The sequence below is a fragment of the Mastigoproctus giganteus genome, chromosome 14 (genome assembly GCF_048544385.1).
Source record: "Mastigoproctus giganteus isolate SK-2022 chromosome 14, ASM4854438v1, whole genome shotgun sequence".
In the NCBI taxonomy this organism is placed as follows: Eukaryota; Metazoa; Arthropoda; class Arachnida; order Uropygi; family Thelyphonidae; genus Mastigoproctus; species Mastigoproctus giganteus.
In genome coordinates this window covers 7885896-7907407 of record NC_143588.1, presented here as the reverse complement: position 1 = coordinate 7907407, position 21512 = coordinate 7885896, and the positions used below count along the sequence as shown (strand labels likewise).

At 36.3% G+C, this 21512-nt stretch overlaps 1 protein-coding gene across 1 annotated transcript in view; it reads left to right on the top strand.

The window, feature by feature from the left end:
- Positions 1 to 21512, top strand: part of Rpn9 (regulatory particle non-ATPase 9) — a 230242-nt gene that overhangs the window by 30988 nt on the left and 177742 nt on the right. The window contains exon 4 of the mRNA XM_090388956.1: positions 17312 to 17367. Coding sequence (XP_090245082.1) covers positions 17312 to 17367 — 56 coding nt within the window. The remainder of the gene's footprint in view (positions 1 to 17311; positions 17368 to 21512) is intronic.

The window sequence follows — 21512 nt, the reverse complement described above, 5'->3', positions numbered from 1 at the left end:
TGGAAGTGTGGCAGTTAGGAATTTTTTTTTTTTTTGTTTTGTTGTTGACAACACGGCTGCTGTTGCTAAAGTTATACATCCATATTAATCCAATGTAGTGTCAGAATAATAAATAAGCTTACAAATTGTACTATTTCAAAACTATTTCTTGCTCCCCCCCCCCCCCCCCCCCCAAAAAGTACCAAATGGCATATAGCATACTGTATTACAATACTAATGCATTTGCTGGTGTGATTTTTTTTTTTTTTTTTGACGAACCTACTGTGCAGTTAATAAAAGAAGATAGATAGTTCTCTTCTGAGAACTGCTTCAGTAAATTATTATATATTTTTATAATGTATATTAACTTCACATTATTAGCATTAGTAGAGGCATATGATGCAAGAAAGCAAGCTTATATATCATCAGCCAAGGGAAAAAAAAAAAAAAAACCCTTCCCATTTCATCCATCCATTCACCCCAAGTACTTGTCTAGTTCTGCCTTGAACTTAAGTTTTCGACCTCCACTACGACAGATGGAAGTTTGTTCCAACTATCAACCACCCACTGGTTAAAGGAAAATTTCGACACATCTATTCTACAATTGTCTTTCCTCAATTTGAATTTGTCCCCTCTGGTGAGTAATCTGAGCAAGAGGAAGAATCCCATCAGCATTAAGCTTGCTCAAACCATTCAAGGCCTTATACACCTCAGTTAGATCACCTCGCAGGTGCCTGGTCTCCAGATGCTGCAATTTGCAGAACTTAGTCTTTCTTGGTTACAGCAACCCTTTGTTCCTCTCACCAATCTCGTTGCCCTTCTCTGTACTCGTTCCAGTAGCTCTACATCCTGCCTAAAATGAGGCCTCCAGACCTGTATGCAGTACTGAAGGTGTGGTCTGACCATTGCCTTATACAAGGGAACAATTGCCTCCTTATCCTTGCTAGCAAAATTTCATTATATTATTGACAAGACACCATGAGCTACTCTTGCAACCTCTGCACTGTTAAAAAAATTGTGCTACTATTTGATTATATGATGTTAAGCTTAAGTGTAACAGCAAATTTTTATTGAGGGTACAAAGCAATTATAATACAATATTCTTATGTGTATACATTTAATAAAAATGTTTTTGCAAATTGTCTATCCAAAAGGTATCTTTGATCTTAAAGGAATAACTGGATTATCCATTTATTCCTTTAAGATCAGTTTTATTTACTTATTTTCTGATCATATATTGTCAAAATGATATATAGGCCTTTAACCCAGTTATCTGGTCATGGTAGTTTGGATGTTGAGTACTATAGAGAGAACGAGAGCTTGTGTGGAAAATTTTACAGGTTGCCTAATATTTTCATGTAGCAGTTGAATCTGGAATGTCTCTATTTAAAACAGCTTTTCTAGCATTTTTGAAGACAAGAGAAGATTAACCACTGACATTCAATTTTATTAAATTTTAATAAATAACACTGGTCAGCAGCTAAAATGTTTTCGTAATCAAATTAGTCAATTTCAATTAATATTAATGTGCTAAATATGAATATGACAGTTAAAATGGATTATTAGCTCTAGTTTTGATGACACTGTACATGTCACTTTCAGTGCATTTTTACTTGATTTTTTTGGGGAAATTTGGCTTTGAGATACAGTTTGTCTGGCAACCCTGCAGCTATTTCATGTCTAGATGTCAGTCTGAACTAGGCATCTGTCCATGATACTTTGATTTCATCTGAGCAAAAACTTAAAATTTAGCATGCTGCGTAAGTGTGTAAATAGTGCAGATAATTTATGTTATGCTTGTGGTGAAATGACACTAGCATCACAGAAGCATACCATTACTCTAATAATAATAAAAAAAGCCTAAGACTGTTATTTTGGCTTCAAGGGTGGGGACCAAGACTGAGTGCCTCACATTTTCTGCAAGGTATGGTAGCACTTCCTCAGCAGGGTATTTCCAAGAAGACAGTGGATCTTAAGCTACCCAGATATATTCCACCTGCTATTTGGTCGCTACCCCATGAAGAAAGACTTTCTGTTCATGAGTCACCAGCTGGATATGTTTTTAGAATCTGATCAAGTGTCAGGTGATGGCTGAGATAAATCACCTGAACCCTCCTCATCAACAGATCCTGATTTTTATTTCCAATTTCCCATCTGCAGAGCCACACAAAATTATGTAAAATGAATTAATTTTACATAATTTTGTGTGTAAATAATACATAATTTTTTATATAATTAATTAATTACGTAAAATGAATGAATGAATGAATTAATTAATTTGGTAAATCAAGATGTCTGATAAGACATCTTGATTTACCAAAAAATAAGGGATAACTTTTAGGCCCAAGACCACAACCGTGGAATTTGGTGCTGCCAAAAGGATTTAACCTGGTTTTTTAAAATGGAAAATAACTTTCTTGCCTGCACTGACATCATTGACACCATTTGTTTAATGGACTCACTTAATATTGACCACAACCCTCAAGACAGAGACTCTACATAGATTCTTCTAAATTGGGTTTAAAAGCAGTACTACTACATAATGTCAATGTACTACCATCGATTCCAATAGGCCATGCAGTTTGTATGAAAGAATCATATGATAACGTTGAAGCTTCTTATCGAATTTATCAACTACAAGAAGTACTAGTAGAAGATTTGTGGTAATTTTCAACTACAAGGCAGATTTGTGGTGACTTAAAAGTTATTACCAACTTGTTATGAATGCAGCAGGGAAACACAAAATATCGTTGTTTTCTTTGTGAATGGGACAGTCAGTAGAGCACAGTCTTCTTATTACACAAGAAAAGACTAGCTTTCAAGGCAACCACTCGATCAGCTAAGAATGTAACTAATTTAGTATTGTGATTGTTACGATATTGTGTAACTTGATAACGTATATCTCGAATTTGACAGCTAAGGTATAACGTAAAAATATATAGTATGTATTACTGCATTAGCTTAGTATAGTATTGTATAGTCAAGTATAGTACAGGAATATCTTGCATAGTGCAGTTTACAAATTGAAAAAATATTAACTGCGTTACGCACCAATACATTTGATATGTATGTGTGTATTATAAGGCCAGCACATAGGCCAATGTGTTATGGATTCAAGGCCACGCTGACTGTTGTCGCAACTCCCATTATATACGGGCTCTGCTAGCATTCATACATTAGTAAACAGTCTAGATTCCGAGCGGTGAGTAAGCTGTACAAATATTTTTCGCTGTGTATTTTTATTAAAGATTATTTTTTTAAAAACGTTACACCTTTATACGCAAATATGAGTGGAAAGAAGGAATATAATGGCGCTGCGAGTTCTTCTAGATCCAAAACATCGAACGAGTTATGAAAGTAAGGCAGGCGTTGCAAAATGACATTCGATGTTATAAAGAGATGTATGCAGATAAAAAGAAGAAAAAACTGTGCAAACTAAGCTGATCAGTTATTTTTCAAAATAAAAATAAAAATATAAAAATACAGTACATACTTATATCCTTTTGGTATGTACATACTGCAATAAAAATCATTTGTACTGTACTTACTAGTATTTTTCATTTTTATCATTTTAATTTCTTTTTTTGCAAGAACTTGGTGTGCATCAATTTATGGTAAACAAACACACATAAATTTTTGCAACTCGACCCATATAATCAAATTCTCAGAACGCATTACATTAAAATACATACTAATAATACCTCGATCAGCGTGGTGTCGCATAGCGCGGTATTTTTTTGGCACGAATTAATTGCGTTATGTGAGGTATTCCTGAATATAAATTAACCAATTAAATTTATTAAGCTTATTAATTTTCATTGTTAATTAATTAAATCATATTTAAATGGAAATCATGCCCCAGATTAGAGCAGCAAAGCAAAGTGCACAAAGTAGCGGGAGTGCTGTGGCTTTGGGGGAGAACCGAAGGGGGTGATTCTCCAATGCATCATAGCCTAAAGAAATGTGCAACCTTGTGAAATGTTTGTAGACCTTTCTGGGATGAGACATGACGTTGCCAAGGGCTTTGTGTGTGCTCGATGTAAGCAGTGTGAAGAAGTTAGGCGCCAACTCAGGATTGTTATGGGCTTTTATGAGAGCTTGAAAGACAGGATAGATGCCTTCGAAGGATTTAAATTGGGGGACCCATCAAACTCTCAGCTGCCCACATCAATGCCAGAGCTTGCACTTGATCATCAGGCAACACAGAGACAGCCTTCAGGGCAGAATGTGCTGTTCCCACAGGAGCTAGTTATTGTTGGTGACTCTATTGTCAGGGAAACAGGAACTTGGTGACTCTATTGCCCGGAAACTCTGGAGTCGGTGATTCTATTGCCCGGAAACTCTGGTTCTTTGTCCAGCAAAACAGAAAATCGACCTCGGGACACACGTAATTTACAGACAATATATGCAGAGCAACATCGCCTTAGTCGCCGATGCTCCTAAAAAATAAAAAATATTTAAAAAAATATATATTATTACTGAAGACATTCAAGAATTACTGGTAAAAAAGAGGCTGGTGAAGTGGATTTGTTGGAAATGGCATTGGAGTCAAATTAAATCAATTCAGATGATGATAGCACAGAAATTCTAAACTTCCAAATTTTACATTAAAAAGCATATGGGAAGGCATACGCGAAATTGGAATCTTCTTTTTTTAAATACAGATTCTTGAATGAAAGAAGCCCAAACTTCAAAGGGGAGTTTCAAAAATGATTAGTTCCATACGATGAAATTCACAAAGATTTATCAAGCAAAAGCTAATAAAACCAGATTACCAATTTTTTAAAGAAAGCAGAAGCTATACGAAATCTAGAATGGTGTATTTTTGTTAGTTTTGTTAATATTTTGTTAACAAAATAGTGTAATTTTGTTTGTTTTGTTAACAAAATAGTATATTTTTGTTAGATTTTGGAACATAACTCCCCGTATAACACAGTTTCACACAACACAACATTTTGGAGGACTCTAACTACCGTGTTATACGAGGGTTACCTGTATATACTTTTGGTATTTATTTATACATTGTTTTTAGTTTTTCTGACTTCTTTTATTCTTATATAGGTTAGGAAATTCTTTCTTGACACAGTAACCAATAGTTCATTGGTCACTGTAATCTTTTCTCTTTTTTATCATTTGCTATTTTTATAACTGTTTTTATTCATCTACCATTGGTGGTGCATTATAGCCAGTGCTGCTGGTATGCCAACAAACTCCAAACCACACCAAACTATGGCAGTCAATAGTAAAAGTATTAAGAGGACTGGTGTAATAAGAATTTATTTTCTGATTTATTAGCTTAAATTGTCATATTAACTTATTTTCTAGAGTAGCTTTATATTCCTAGTTACGATACTTAGTTTAAAGTAATCAACCTATACTAAGCAAACAAGCCAAACTCGACACCTGGAAGAGCTATATATACAATCTGTTCGACACCAACAGAAAACCGGCAGAAACGCAACAACAAACACAGGAAGACAATCTCCACATATTAACATCTGAAGTGGAACATGCCATCCGAATAATAAAGCCAGGCAAGGCCTGTGGACCTGATCAGATTCATGTGGAACTGTTGAAACAACTAGACTACAGCAACATCCAACAACTAACGAAATGGTTCAATCAAATCTACAACAACAACGACATTCCATCTGAATGGCTCCAATCCATCTTTGTGGCCCTACCAAAAAAGGCTACCAGCCGGAAATGCGAAGACTTCAGGCTGATCAGTCTAATGAGCCAGGTGTTAAAAGTCTTCCTCAAGGTGATTCAGCAAAGGATAAGATGTAAGTGCGAAAGTGCACTAGGAAACACACAGTTCGGATTCTTCAGGGGACTAGGCACCAGAGAAGCAATTTTCTGTTTACAAATATTGCTACAAAGGTGCTACGAACATCAAAAAGACATGTATATATGTTTTATTGACTACGAGAAAGCCTTCGATTCAGTAGACCACGACCGCCTAATTGACCGACTGAGAAAACTTGGGCTTGAAAACAATGATATCAACTTTATTACAACTCTCTACTGGAATCAAACAGCCCGGCTTCGCTATGACAACGACCTGACAGACCCAATTCCAATAAAAAAAGGCGTCCGGCAAGGCTGTCCATTATCTCCCATTCTTTTTAACATCTATTCGGAAATGATCTTCGACCAAACACTGGCTGACAAGAACATCGGCATAAAAGTTAACGGACACTACATCAATAACTTAAGATATGCCGATGACACAGCACTAATAGCGGATTCAGAACAAGATTTACAGACCATCTTGAACGAAGTGGACATAGAAAGCCAAGCATGGGGGCTACGAATCAACAAAAAGAAAACAAAGGTGATGAAGGTCAGCAGGACTGCAAGCAAAATCGCGATCAAACTAAACAACGAAAAATTAGAGCAAATACACCGCTTCAAGTATCTCGGAGTACTCATTGATGATCAGCTGAACCATGAGGCCGAAATCAAAAGCAGAATTGAACAAGCCAGGCAGGCATTCACCAAATGGAGAACCCTCCTCACCGACAGAAGCTTGAACATCATGCTAAAATTACGCACACTGAAATGCTACATCTGGCCAATACTGCTCTACGGTGTAGAAACCTGGACTCTAACATCAGCCAATACAAAAAAGTTCCAGGCCTTCGAAATGTGGCTCTACCGAAGAATGCTGGCTGAAAATTCCGTGGACAGCCAAGATAACCAACGCACAGGTCCTGCAGGACATGCACACGGAACGGGACCTGCTCAAAACCATCATCAGCAGGAAATGCAAATACCTAGGTCACATCGCTAGGAACCAACAAAAATATCACCTACTACCACTCATCCTGGAGGGAAAGATCGAAGGCAAGAAACGCCCAGGCAGACCGAAAATGGCATGGCTAGATAACATCAACACCTGGCTTCACATGACAACAGCACAAATTCTACACGCAGCGCTAGACAGAGAACAATATCAAAACGAAGTCGCAAACGCCATTCGGCAGCATTAAAGAAGAAGAAGAAGTTTAAAGTTTAACTTAGACAGAGATTTTGTAGGTATTACTTAGTATCGGTAACGGTATCAAATCCACGTGTTACAAATTGAATGAGAGGTCTTTTTTTTTTAACCAAATTTAGTCGATTTATTAACCAATTGTTATATCAAATTATCTTCTATAAGTAGATTATAGACCTAGTCAGGATCCTTAGTTTATTCTAAATTGAGATAGCGAGATTTGGAAGCTAATCAATACTTACGAGTCCGTAGAAGTACCGTTCGAGAATTCCTGCCATTTTTACACGATAGCATAAGCTTAGTGTAGTATAGTGCATAATATAATATTGTCAATTAATCAGTAAATCTATTAATCTTGATAAACTTTATTGTCAATTAAATTGTACTTTTAACTCTATATATATATATATAACGACTTAATCGTAACAAATAATTAATACATAACTATAGTGGTACACGTGATACGGAAGTTGTATAAAGGGAACTCGTAGAAAACACTAGATACTGAAAAAATAAATATAGCGTTATAACTTAAGGATTTTTTTAATTTATTTTAATTTTGTTTAGAAATTTTATTGAATTAAATCGGAATCATGACTCAGACCAGAGCAGCAAAGCAAAAGGCTCAAGCTAATGGGAGTGCTGTGGTTCAGGGGAGAACTGAGGGGGGCAGTTGCCCTCTGAATCACAGTCTTTTAAAATGCACTGTTTGCTTGATGTTTGCGGAGCAGTCGGGTACGGGACATGATACTGCCAAGAGGGATGTCTTTGTGTGTGCACGATGTAAGGAGTGCAAGGAAATCAGGCGACAACTCAGCATTGTTATGGGCCTTTATGAGAGCTTGAAGGACAGGGTGGATGCCCTCGAAGGAAATAAATTGAGGGGGCCCATCAAGCTCTCAGCTGCCCACATCAACGCCAGAGCTTGCACTTGGTCATCAGGCAACACAGAGGCAGCCCCCTAGGCAGAATGCGCTGGTCCCACAGGAACAAGTAGTTGTTGGTGACTCTATTGTCAGGGAAGCGGGGAACATGCTTTGTAAAAAGGATAGGTGGAATAGGACCAGGGTATGTCTGCCAGGGGCAAAGGTTGATGACGTAGAGTGGATATCATCTTTTAAGGGCACAAAAGGTGATATAGTTGTACATGTTGGCACTAATGATATTAAGAGTAGGAGACCGGCGGAATTACTTAGCAAGTACAGGTCACTGTTGAAAAAAAGCCGTGAATTAGGGTTGAATTTGAAAGTGTCTGCAATTCTGCCCAGACACGATAGGAGGGAGTATATGATGAGAGCCTTGTCGATCAATTCGGCCCTGGAGGGATTGTGCAAGGCTCAAGGGGTAGAATTTTTTTCAGCCTCGACTGTACTTGTTAACAGGAGAGATTGCTTCTACAGGGATGGGATACACTTAAATAGAAAGGGTGCAAGAATTTTTGCTGATGCTGTCGAGGCAGAGTTAGGTGGGTCGGAAAACTGCTAGTTGGGGGGGGGATACAAGGACTAATAGATTAACAGTAGCCACTGGCAGAGGTGGAAGTGATTCTTGCACTGCTTCTATTGAAATGAGCAGAAGCCTGAAAAACAAGATGCAGGATATTTCAGAGACTGCTGGGAGTCATTGCGGTACAAGTAAACACATGGGTTGTGTTAGGGTAGCCAAGAATAGAAACAGGTGCATGTATACCTGCGTGTACACCAATGCTACGAGTTGGTAAATAAATTTGATGAATTTAAGGTATTGCTCAAAACATCAAAGGCAGATATTGTTGGGATATCAGAGACGTGGTGTCACACAGATATAAGGAATGCGGAACTGGATTTTGGGGAATACAATGTGTATAGAAAGGATGGACAGGAGGGGAGGAGGGGTTATGCTATTAGTTAAGAAACACATAAAGTCCAAGGAAGTGAAGCCAGTCGACATCGATGGACAGGGTAGTGTCGAGTCAGTTTGGTGTGACATAAGCATAGGGAAATCAAAATTGAGAGTAGGAGACTCTGATGAGTATAATAAGATATTGTACAGGGAAATAGAGTGGGCCAGTAAATCAGAGAGTCTTATAATGGGGAATTTTAATTTCCCAGATATTGACTGGAATTTGTGGGTTGGTCACTCGCACACCAGCAAGGCTTTTGTGGATTTATTGGATGATTGTTTTCTACATCAGCATGTTTGTGAGGCAACAAGAGGGAGCAATACTCTTGATCTGATTATCAGTAGTGATTCTTCATGCATTAAGAATCTGCAGATAAACGAACCACTAGGTGGCAGTGATCAGTGTGTTGAAGTGGGATTTACTCAAGGAGTTAACTACCATCAGAGGTAAAGGGAAGGGTTTTGTTTTCTTAAAGGCGACTATGATGGTCTGAGACAGTATTTAAATTCTATACAGTGGGACCAACTGATGATGTTACCAACAGCAAACTCAAAATGGGAAGCATTCAAGGAACTAATCTTGGAGGCTACCAGGCTTTACATACTAACTAAGAAATATTGTTCAAGGTTTAGGCCTAAATGGTTGTCAGATGAACTAATGAGACATGTGGCAGAGAAGAAAAATGCATGGGATACATACAAATTAATGGGTGACATGGAAGCCTATGATAGATATAAGTTGGTCTGTAACCAAGTCACAAAGGAGATTAGGCAGGCAAAGGCAGACTACAAAAAATCCTTGGCAAAGGATGCAAAGAAAAACAGAAAAGAGTTCTTTACCTATTTAAACTCAAGAAGGAAAGGGATGAATCAGATTGGTCCACTGGATATTGATGGTTCAACAGTTGAGGATCCTGCTCAGGTGGCTAACAATCTAAACGAGTATTTTGCATCTACATTCACGCATGAGGAGTTATTCAGGAAGGAGAATGATGTAGGTAAAGTAAACGTTGGCAGTGAGCTGGATGATTTTGTAATAACTGAGAGGAAAGTGGAGGAGAGATTGTTGAGGATAAACATAAAAAAGGCACCTGGGGTGGATGGGAGCTATCCAGTTATATTAAAGGAGGCAGCAAAGGAAGTAAGCAAACCCCTAGCCATAATTATGAGAGCTTCTTTGGACTCGGGGGAGGTACCCATAGACTGGAGATGTGCAAATGTAACCCCAATTCACAAAGGAGGATCAAAGGCTGACACAATTAATTATAGACCTGTTAGTTTAACTTCTGTTCCAGGTAAATTAATGGAGGCACTGGTTAAAGAAGCACTGCAGGATCATCTAGACAAGAATTCAGTTATAGCTCAGACGCGGCATGGTTTTGTTAAGGGCAGGTCTTGCCTGACCAATTTGATTGGATACTATGATGTAGTCACAAAAGAAGTGGATGCAGGGAATAACTTTGATATTATATATTTGGACCTTAGAAAGGCGTTTGATACTGTTGCACATGGAAGACTGCTGCACAAATTGGAGCAGTGTGGCATTAGAGGCAAATTGCTGCTATGGATAAGGGGATGGTTGAGTGGCAGAAGACAGAGAGTGGTAATCAATGGACACTGCTCAACGTGGACTAATGTTATTAGTGGAGTTCCTCAGGGTTCAGTGTTGGGTCCGTTGTTGTTTTCGGTGTTTATGAATGATATTGATGATGGGATATCAAGTTTAATGTCCAAGTTTGCAGATGATACAAAGGTTGGCAGGGTTGTTAAGGACACTACTGATGCTATGCTGCTGCAACAGGATCTGGAAAAGTTGAATAGATGGGCTGAGAGGTGGCAAATGAAGTTTAACATTGACAAATGTAAAGTACTACATATGGGAAACAGTAACCCCAGAGCAACGTATCAACTCTGCGGTACTACACTGACAGTGGTGGAGAATGAAAAGGAGCTGGGGGTAATTGTGCAGGCAGATATGAAGTTCTCTGAGCAGTGCAGACGAGCTGCAAGAGTAGCTCATGGTGTCTTGTCAATGATATACAGGAATTTTTCTAGCAGGGATAAGGAGGTGATTATTCCCTTGTATAAGGCAATGGTTAGGCCACATCTTGAGTACTGTATACAGGTCTGGAGGCCTCATTTCAAGAAGGATGTAGAGCTGCTGGAACGGGTACAGAGAAGGGCAACAAGATTAGTGAATGGAATAAAGGGTTGCTCTTACGAAGAAAGGCTTAAGTTTTGCAAATTACAGAGTCTGGAGACTAGGCACCGGCAAGGTGATCTGATAGAGGTGTATAAGGCTTTGAATGGTTTGAGCATGCTCAATGCCAATGGGATTCTTCATCTTGCTCAGAATAATCACCTCAGAGGGCATAAATTCAAATTGAGGAAGGACAGATATCGGATAGATGTGCGGAAATTTGCCTTTGGCCAGCGGGTGGTTGGTTGGTGGAACCGACTTCCATCACTTGTTGTTGAAGTTGATAGCCTAAACAAATTTAAGGGTCAACTGGACAGGTATTTCGAGCGAACGGAGGGGTGAAATGGGAGTGGTGTGTTTTTTTTTTTTTTTTTTTTGGCTGATGCTGAATAAGCTTGCTTTCTTGCATCATATGCCTATGCTAATGCTAAAGAAGAGCTCAGAGTTGAAGGAGCTCAAAAATGTTTTATTTTTATTCAGAGTAATCACCACTTGATTGAATGCAGGTATTACACCGTTTTAAATGTTTCGGAAAAGAGTTAGCGAAGGTGTCATCCTCGAAAGATGATGTTCAGTTCAGCTGTTATGAAAATCCTTGGGAAAGAGGAAGAAGTCTGCTGGTGCTAGATCAAGAGAGTATGGCAGATGGTCTGCACAATGCTGTACTTCATCAGAAATGTCTTCACAACAAGTGCAGAATAGGTGGGGCATTGTTGTGCAACAAGAACCAGCATTCTTTCTCCCGAAATTGCAGCCTCGCTCAGGAAATGCACTTCAATAGTCATTGAAGCACCTGTACTTAGAATGCAGAATTGATTCACTTCCCTTAAGGTATATATTCTTTGTGAATCATATCCTGATTGTCGAAAAATACAATCAGCATCGTCTTGATTCTGGATTTCTGTAAACAGAACGTTTTGGGATTTAGTAAAGATTTTTAAGTCCATTGCTTGCTCTGACACTTCATACATTGGTTGTGCTGAAACACCCAATGCTCATCTCCAGTGATGATACAGTCAAGGAAATTAGGATTGTCTTAACAAATCTGGATGAAGTCTTTGCACTATGACCCTCTTGGACACTTTTTCTCATCCATGAGGTTATGCAGCACTTAATTTTGCACAGACCTTCCTTTCCCAAAATCTTCATGCAGAATATGACAAATTGTTTCCTTATTTGTATCCAACTCGTCAACCCTCATTCCCAGAGTCAAACGACAATCTGTTGCCACAATTTCCCAAACTTTTGCACTCAACCATCCCTTTATCCAGTAACTTGCCTTTAATGCCACACTGTTCCAATTTGTACAGCAGTCTTTTATTATGTGCAACAGTATCGAAAGTTTTCCTGAAACATGTTGCTATACATCAAAGTAAAAGAAATTGCTCAGAGAAAGATCCTGTAAATCGTCATTATAGACCCTCCTTTGTAACTGCTGATGTCCAAGAGATATTCTAAATCCTGCTGCATTTTTTGGAAGCTTCTTTGTTAACTGTAGCAAGTTGACTCCTTTCAATTCATTCATTAAGCTAACTACTAGCAAGCAAATTGTAACATTTCCCACCCTTTCTTTTAATTGCAGTTTAGGAAGAATGGCTCTGAATGTAAGACATATACTGTATGATCTAGAACTTTGTTGAATATGATAAGCTCTCTAAAAGGTATGAGATTTACTAAGTCTTAAACATCAAAGTATCTTTTTTTATATCAAGAAAACTAATGCTGTTTGTATTGCAAGGTTCAAAGTGCCAACCACTTCAGGCTTTTGAGCCTATTACTTTGAAAAGAGCTTCTTAGCTTGAAAGCAGCCTATTGAGCTTTCAGCTCATTGTTTTGATACCAACACCCAAAATTAATAGAGCAGATGTCATATTGATCATGACTGGATTTAAAATTAGTGATTTGTGAATCACTAATTATACCTTGGTTTAGCTAAAGATAAACATTTTAAATGTACACTCACTGACTGGATTTTCAAAAAACAATTTAGAACACATCTCTTTCAGTCACGGAGTAAGCAATGTCTGTTCTAGTGGGTTTCTTAATATTCCTTTTCATTTAAATTAATCTTTCTAGGTCTTTAACTATAGTGATTATGAGTATAGGAATCTGAAAGTATTCATTTGAGCCTGTGACTTTTTTTTGTTGTTTGGATTTTAGTGGAATGACAATCCATCATGCAAAGGTGCACATTCAGTGGGGAAAGAGTAAGTTTCTTAATATTTAATATTTAGTTTTCTTTCTTTCTTTCATCAAACCAAGTGGATTTGAAGATGTTTTTCATGAATTTGAATTATTGGCTGTTGATGAATCATATGAAACATTGGATTAGAGTTAATAAATTCAATAAAAATCAGTTTTGAATAAAAAAATTAATTTATATCTTCTTTGTAAAATTATGTATATAAATTAAAACAATGAAACGGATTCCATAGAATAAATTTTTTGAGAAAGAATTAATCATGACAAACTAATATATCACATGATAGGGAGGCATTCTTCTCCCCCCCACACACCAACACTGTTTGCAGTCTGATTCTGAACAGATTTACTAAGTCTGATATATCACATCTGATGTGATATATCAGATATATTAAGCATATTAATATATCTGAGATATCACATGAAAGGAAGGCATATTACCATGCCATGATTAATTTTTTCCCAAATTATGAATAATTGTGTAGCATCCCTCTTTCAATTAATTTAATCTTACGTTTTAGTGGAACAGCAAAAGCACTTGAATATGCTGCTTTTGATTACTGATATTGTGAGGGAGAGGAAGAACACACCCACTCTTTTGTATAACCTCACAAGACAAATCAAGTGGAGTAATATGTGTTAATCTTCGGAGGCAGAGGCCTCCATAATCATCTACTTTTTACAAAGTTTGGGAGTGTACAGGCACCATTCTGTTCTCCGGAATCTTTCCTCAAAATTCTGAAGAAACCAGCCTTTACCATTAAAATATATTTTTTAATTTCTTTTGCAATAACACTAAGTAAAACTCTACATTTTAAAATAGTATTACTATAAAACCAAGAGCAACAAAAGCGCAATATATATCCTATGCTTGAATCAAATTTTAAAATTTTTATAACAGAGTTACCTCAGTCTATTTCCATAGGGTGATTTCTCTTCAAAACTCTCCAAATCAGACTTCTATTACGTTCGGTTTAAAATGATTAGAATGATTTAAAATTATATATACTTTGTTAAAATATTTAAATGCGTTTAATCCTCTAAGCTCATGACTGACCAGACACCTCTGGGATCATAACTGAAGGCCCCCACCCAACCCTTGACCTATCCAATCCACCACGAAACCTTGAGTGACTGATGACATTGTGTCAAAGTTTAAAATAAATGCTGATAAAATCACGGAATATACTAAAATACAATGATGAATAATTTCATAAAAACAATGATGAATAATTTACTAAAAATTTCCTTCATTAAGGGGCAAAACTTTTCGACATACTGTTGTGATCACGGGTAGGAAACAAACTGCCTAATGCTAACTTTCCCCCAACTATTTATATACAAGAGATTATTTGTTAACACATGCACACAAAGGTCCACGAATCCGAGATGAGAAATGGTCGTCGTGCAATTATTGCGTTGTTTTGTACATTCATTTCCATAGTTTCTGCAATTAAAAGTTGTATAATTGTGCCATACGCTAAAATTTTAGCCTCATTAAACAAGAAAACATGATCCTTGTTTATTGAATGGAAGGCTAATTCAGTTTCTGTGGCCCTTATATCTCTAACCTACGCTGCATGCTGCTTAAGACACTTTTCCAAAAGACACCTTGTTGATCCCACTTACAAGGAGTTGCAGTTTCCACATGGAATGTTATATATTACATCATGTAATTCTATAACTGAAGAGGTGTTGGAATGTTTTTTTTTTAATATTGAATGCAGTTTCTGAGTGGGTTTTGCTGTTACTCTGAATTCAGTGTCTTTTAAAAGAATATTAAGTTGTTTGTACTATTGCTGGATATACGGAATCGTAAAATGTTTTTTCTCAACACTATTGTTATTTTCTGTTTTTATCTAATCTTTCTTTGGCTTGTAACCTAATTTTTTTTATGGTATTATGTGAATACCCCCTGTTTAAAAACCTGTATGTAAGTTCATTAATTTCATAATCTAATGTAGTCTGAGCCATCGTATACTTATATGCGTTTATGAATCGATTTAAAATAATGAAACATAAGTGAAAGGATGATAACTCGAATAATGTAAGAACATCCCTGTATTTGTTGTTTTCCGGTATATTTTAAATTACAATTTATCACTCTCTCTTGTTAATGTAAAGTTAAAAAAAAAAAACTTGGCGTTTGCTTCTTTAGCATCACACCTCTGTTATATAATAAAGCCACTGAGACAAATATTAAATTTTAGCTTAAAAAATTGACACATTATTTAAGAATTTAAAGGATAGAAATAATAGGGGAAGGGGACAAATTATTTTCATTTGATGTAGTGTCACTATATACTAATGTCAATATAGATGCATGTCTATGCATTAGATACCATATGGGACCTATTCAATAATGATTTGATTAATACAAATAAAACCAGATTTCCAAAATTAGAAAATTTTAATTTAATTAAATTTTTAGTTCAAGCAAATTACATAGCCTTCCAGAATAAAATATTTACAAACAAATATTTGAGTTACCTATGGGACTGAGTCTGAGTGGTCTTATTGCCGAAATATATTTAAATAGAATAGGTCCAACATATCTAACACGGTTTTTACTTAACATTACTTTTTATGGGAGATATTTAGATGACATTCTTATTATATCAGGATAAGCAGACGACAGATGTTATTTTAGGTACGCCCAATAATTGGAGGAAGAGGATACACTAACCAAGACAATAAATTTTTTAAACTTTACATTAATAAGAGACAGTGATAAATTGCAATTTGAAGTATACTGGAAGCCAACAAATACAGGGATGTTCCTGCATTATTCGAGTTATCATCCTTTCACTTATAAATGTAAAGTGAATTTAAATTATTTTAAATCAATTCACAAATGCCTATAAGTATACGATGGCTCAGACTGCATTAATTATGAAATTAATGAACTTACATACAAGTTTTTAAACAAGAGGTATTTCTCTGTGTAATAAACAAAATTAGGTTACAAGCCAAAGAAAGATTAGATAACACAGAAAATAACAATAGCATTGGGAAAAAACATTTTATTACAATTTTGTATATCCAGCAATAGTACAAACAGCTGAATATTCTTTTTAAAGACACTGAATTTAGAGTAATAGCAAAACCCACTCAGAAACTGCATTCAATATTAAAAAAATGTTCTGACACCTCTTCAGTTGAAGAATTACATGTAGTATATAGCATTCCATGTGGAAACTGACTTCTTGTATGTGGCATCAATAAGGTTCTTTTGGAAATGCGTCTTAAGCATGCAGTGTCGGTTAGGGCTAAAAGGGCCACAGTATCTGAATTAGCCTTCCTTTCGATAAACCGAGGATCTTGTTTAAGGAGGCTAAAATTTTAAATGTACAGCATAATTATACAACTTTTAATTGCAGAAACTATGGAAATGAATGTACAAAACAACGCAATAATTGCACGACGACCATTTCTCATCTCGGATTCGTGGACCTTTATGTGCATGTGTTAACAAATAATCTCTTGTATATAAATAGTTGGGGGAAAGTTAGCATTAGGCAGTTTGTTTCCTACCTGTGATCACGACAGTATGTCAAAGTTTTGTCCCTTAAGGAAGGAAAGTTTTTTAGTAAATTATTCATCATTGTTTTTATGAAACTGTTCATCATTGTATTTATTCTGTGATTTTAGCAGCGTTTATTTTAAACTTTGACACAATGTCTTCAGTCACTCGAGTTTTCGTGGTGGATTGGATTGGTCTAGGGTCGGGTGGGGCCTTCGGCTATGATCCCGGGGGGGGGGGGTGTCTGATTAGTCATGAGCTTAGAGGATTGAACGCATTTAAATATTTTAACAAAGTGCCATATATAATTTTAAATCATTCTAATCATTTTAAATCGAGTGTAATAGTAGTTGGATTTGGAGAGTTTGAAGGGAAGTCACCCTATGGATATAGATCGAGGTAACTGTTGTTAATATTTTAAAATAGTGTAAATTTCTATGGCTATTTTTGATTTTTACTTAGATTCGATGAATTTTAGCAGCATAAATTATACCAAAATTATACTTTAGTCCATGTTTTCTTTCAGAATTAATCCCCTGTCATTAGTAGAAATCATCAAACATATTATGCAACAAATCCAAGGTTTGTAAATTTTGAAATTATATTTATTTTTAATATATATTTCTCCATTAGTAGTTTTGTTTTCTTTTGTGGTTTTGAAGTTAACTACAGTAAAACCAGTCAAGTTAAACAGAAGTATGTACAGTCTGTTCCTGACATACATAAGAGATACATTCCAGGATTTCTTACGTAAGTTGAGTTTTATGTAACTCGGGAATGACTAATAAAATATTGTTACTATATCCCTGATATGCTAAAATTCAAAAAACCACATAATATCCTCAGAAAAATGAAGAAAAATAGTTATATACCATAAAAATTTAAAACTTTATCCTGGGACAGTGGTGAAGTAGTACTGCTTTCACTTATTCTCTTAGGCAGCACCATGATAATGGTCAAAATGAAATTTTCTTTAAAGACCATCACAGGGTTAAGTTACCAGAGATGCTGTCACACCTTACATCATGCAAATGAAGTATGCACTACATGATGATAGTTTGATGCGAAGTTGTTGAAAATGGTTGGACAGTGTGAATTTCAACTTCATTACAATAACCCGATGTGTAACAAATATTACATACAAAATGCAAACAACAGCTCCAGCTTTGCTCTCAAACAAAACTGGGCTGATTCTACAATCCAGAAAGAAAGGAAGGAAAGGGTGTAGAGATGAAGGGCTTGATTGAAATTCTACGAAGACATAGCCAATTGGACACAGTCTATGTGGCTTGAACAGGTTTCTCTGAACTGCTTCTTCGACATAGTTAACTTGTCTCAAACACACGTTGAATATTTCTTCAGAATTTTTAAAGCCAAAAATGAAATGTTAACTCTAGTTATTTACTTAAATTCTGGTTATGCTGTAGGTTATGCAACTGTTATACAACATAGTTTGTATGGGAACAAAAATAAAAACTTATACTTATTGTTCCTTCATTCGACTTCGCTCTTTAAAATTATACAGAAAGTACTTTACAATTATACCAAAAAAATTTACGTAAGTCCGAAGTTATGTAACTCGGGCTTACATATGTCAGGAACTAACTGTGCTTAAGGTCTCACTTTGATCAGTGTGTGATTTTTGATGGTTTTTAGTCTCAAGTTTGTTTTAATATCTTAATATGATTGCTAATTTTTTAAAGTTAATTTAATTTATTTTTAAATTAATTTATGTCATTTGTAAAATTATTTTCATAATATTTTAAATTTAATTCTTGCCTTCAAAATTGATTTTTGTAAGTTATTTTCTGTTTTTTTAATATCTTGTAAAGTTTAGATTCTTCTTGTTATATGCATAATTTCTGTAATATTTTGTTACAATATTTATTTAATTATTGTAACATTTTGTGTAGTTGAAATCTTACCTTACAGCACATTAATTACTCGCCAGAAGTCAGTATGGACAACAAAAGACTGCAGGGTAATGAGAGGTACCAACTGTGGGTCAGATCATTACCTGCTGATTGCAGATATATTATTCAAATACCAGAATAAGGGGCAAGTGAGACCTAATACGGTCAGTAAAGACAATAGGGTAGTACAAGAAAATATTGCTTATAAACTGGAACTGCTATCTCATGACAGTATTAAAGATCTTTACTAGAAAAGATTCCAGAACCACCTATCTCACATTGGAGAAATAGAAGAGGTGAACATCTAATGTAACAGCATTAAAACCGCCATACCCAAGGCTGCTAATGAAGCACTAGGCCTAATCGATTACAAATATAAGCAGCAGTATTGGTGGAATGAGGAGGTAGTGAGTTTGGTGAAAGTAAAGAAAAGAGCCTATAACAAATGGTTAATGAATAAAAATCAGGAAAATACAGAAGAATATATAAAAGGTGCAATAGAGCAGTTAAAAGGAAAATTGCTGAATCCAAGAATGCAGCATGGGAGAAATGATGCCAAGAAATTAACAGCTCATTAGCAGGTCATCCGAAGCCTGGAAAAGCTTGAGAGCACTGAAAACAAATGAATCGCGATCAAATAAGAACTTTACAGATATGCCAACATGGGAAAATCATTATAATAACCATTATAATGATTATAATAATGATTATTATTTCAGAGGAAGAATCTCTTTATATTGAGGATATAAAAAAAAAAACGTAACTGCCAAACTTCTCTTTGAACACCTTTGTAGACTTTTTTTCAGAAATATTGTAGTTTTAAATGTTTTTCACCAACCTTATGTAGAAATAAAACACAAAGAAAACGAAAACTGGAATCTTGATAACTATGTATTTATAATAAGTTATATTTGTCTGTATTTACAATAAATTATATTAACTTTACAACTAAAATATATGAAATATACATATAAAATATACATTAAAATATACTGGGTTAAGAACAATAAAATACATTAAAATATACTAAATTAAAATCGATAAAACCAAAGCTTTCGAAGGCTCCTGCCTTCTTCTTCAGCGGTATTTTCTTTGTTCTGCGGTGCGTCTTTAAATACCAGCAGGTTCACGGTACTCATCACGTGTTTCATTCCCACGTGTTCCGTTCTCTTGTGTTACGGAATCGGAAGTGGCTCGAGAGTGGGTGATGTGGAACCGTTCATCCCTTCTGAGGATAGTAGCCTCAAAGAGGGGATGGATCCGCATTCCTCTATCTCTATTAATGTTCACTGTGGAACAGATCCGCAAACTCTCAAGCCACTTCCGGTCCCAGAACTTATTCGCCCGATCGGTGATGATAGCCTCGTCCGGGGAGATGTGGTTCTGCTTCTCCCAAAAATGCTCGGCCACGGCGGACTTACCATAGTCCGCACTTCTTATTGCCTTAGTGTGCTCCCCTAGACGGTCTTTGAGACGGCGTTTTGTTTCCCCTACATAACACTCCCCACAATCCGGGCATCTAATACTGTATACGACCCCACTTGTATTCTCTTTTTGAATGGGGTCCTTTACTCGTGACACGATTGTGTGCAGCCTCCGCCCCGGAAGCTGCACACAACGCGTCTGATAATTTCTTAGTATTCTAGTTATGTGATCGGTTAGACCCGGATAGTAGGGAATATATGCAGTGGATACTGGCGTAAAAGATTCGCCTCTCCTCTGATTTCCTTTAATATATTTTTCTATAATCCTCTGGGAGTAGCCACATTTTGTAAGATCCGTTGTGACACGTTCATACTCTATCTTCCTATCCTCGGAGGTACTACAGTGTGATTTTGCCCTGTCAACTAATGTTCTAACCACACTGTTCCTATGATGGTTGGCCTGAGCTGAATTGTAGTGCGAATATTGACCTTTACACATCGATTTCCTATAGACCTTAGTCTTTAGTTGTTGGTCTTCCCTACAGACCAACACATCTAGGAACGGCAAAACTCCTCCTTCTTCTGCCTCCGAGGTAAATTGTATGAATGGGGAGAAGCCATTTAAAATATTCAACACCTGATCTTCACTCCCCTTTCGAATAATTGAAAACGTATCATCTACGTATCTTTTCCAAGGGCGCATAGGGAGAACACTAACATTAAATATTCTAGCCTCGAGCTCCTCCATAGCTAAATTAGCTATAATTGCGCTAATGGGGGAGCCCATGGCTGTACCGTTAACCTGCTTATACATAGTATTATCAAACGTCATAGTGGTGCTTGAGAGGCATAATTCTATACCTTTCTCAATATCCTCTAAATTTAATTGTGTTCTAGTATTTAGAGTAGTATCTCTCCGTAAGGCCATGTGTGCACAACGCACTCCATGGTCAATCGGAATACACGTAAATAGAGATTTCACGTCGAAAGATATCATAATTTCATTCTCTTCTATGCGTTGGCTTCTAATAAAATGCACAAAGTCTTTGCTGTCCTTAATACTAAATTCAGAAAGTCCTACTAATGGAGATAATAATTTGGCTAAGAAACCAGATAGTGCATATGTGGGACTGCCTATAAATGAAACTATGGGTCTAAGTGGTACACCCATTTTATGAATTTTGGGCAAGCCATAAAATCTTGGTATTTGGCTCCCTGTAGCATGCAGTACCCAATATTGTTCTTTGGAAATTTTGCTAGACTTAAGCCAACTCTGTACCATTCTATTCACTTGCCGTTCCAAGCTAAGCAGTGGACTTTTCTGAATAACCTTATAGGTTGTATGATCATTCAATAAATCTAACGCCTTATTTAGATATGCTTCCTTATC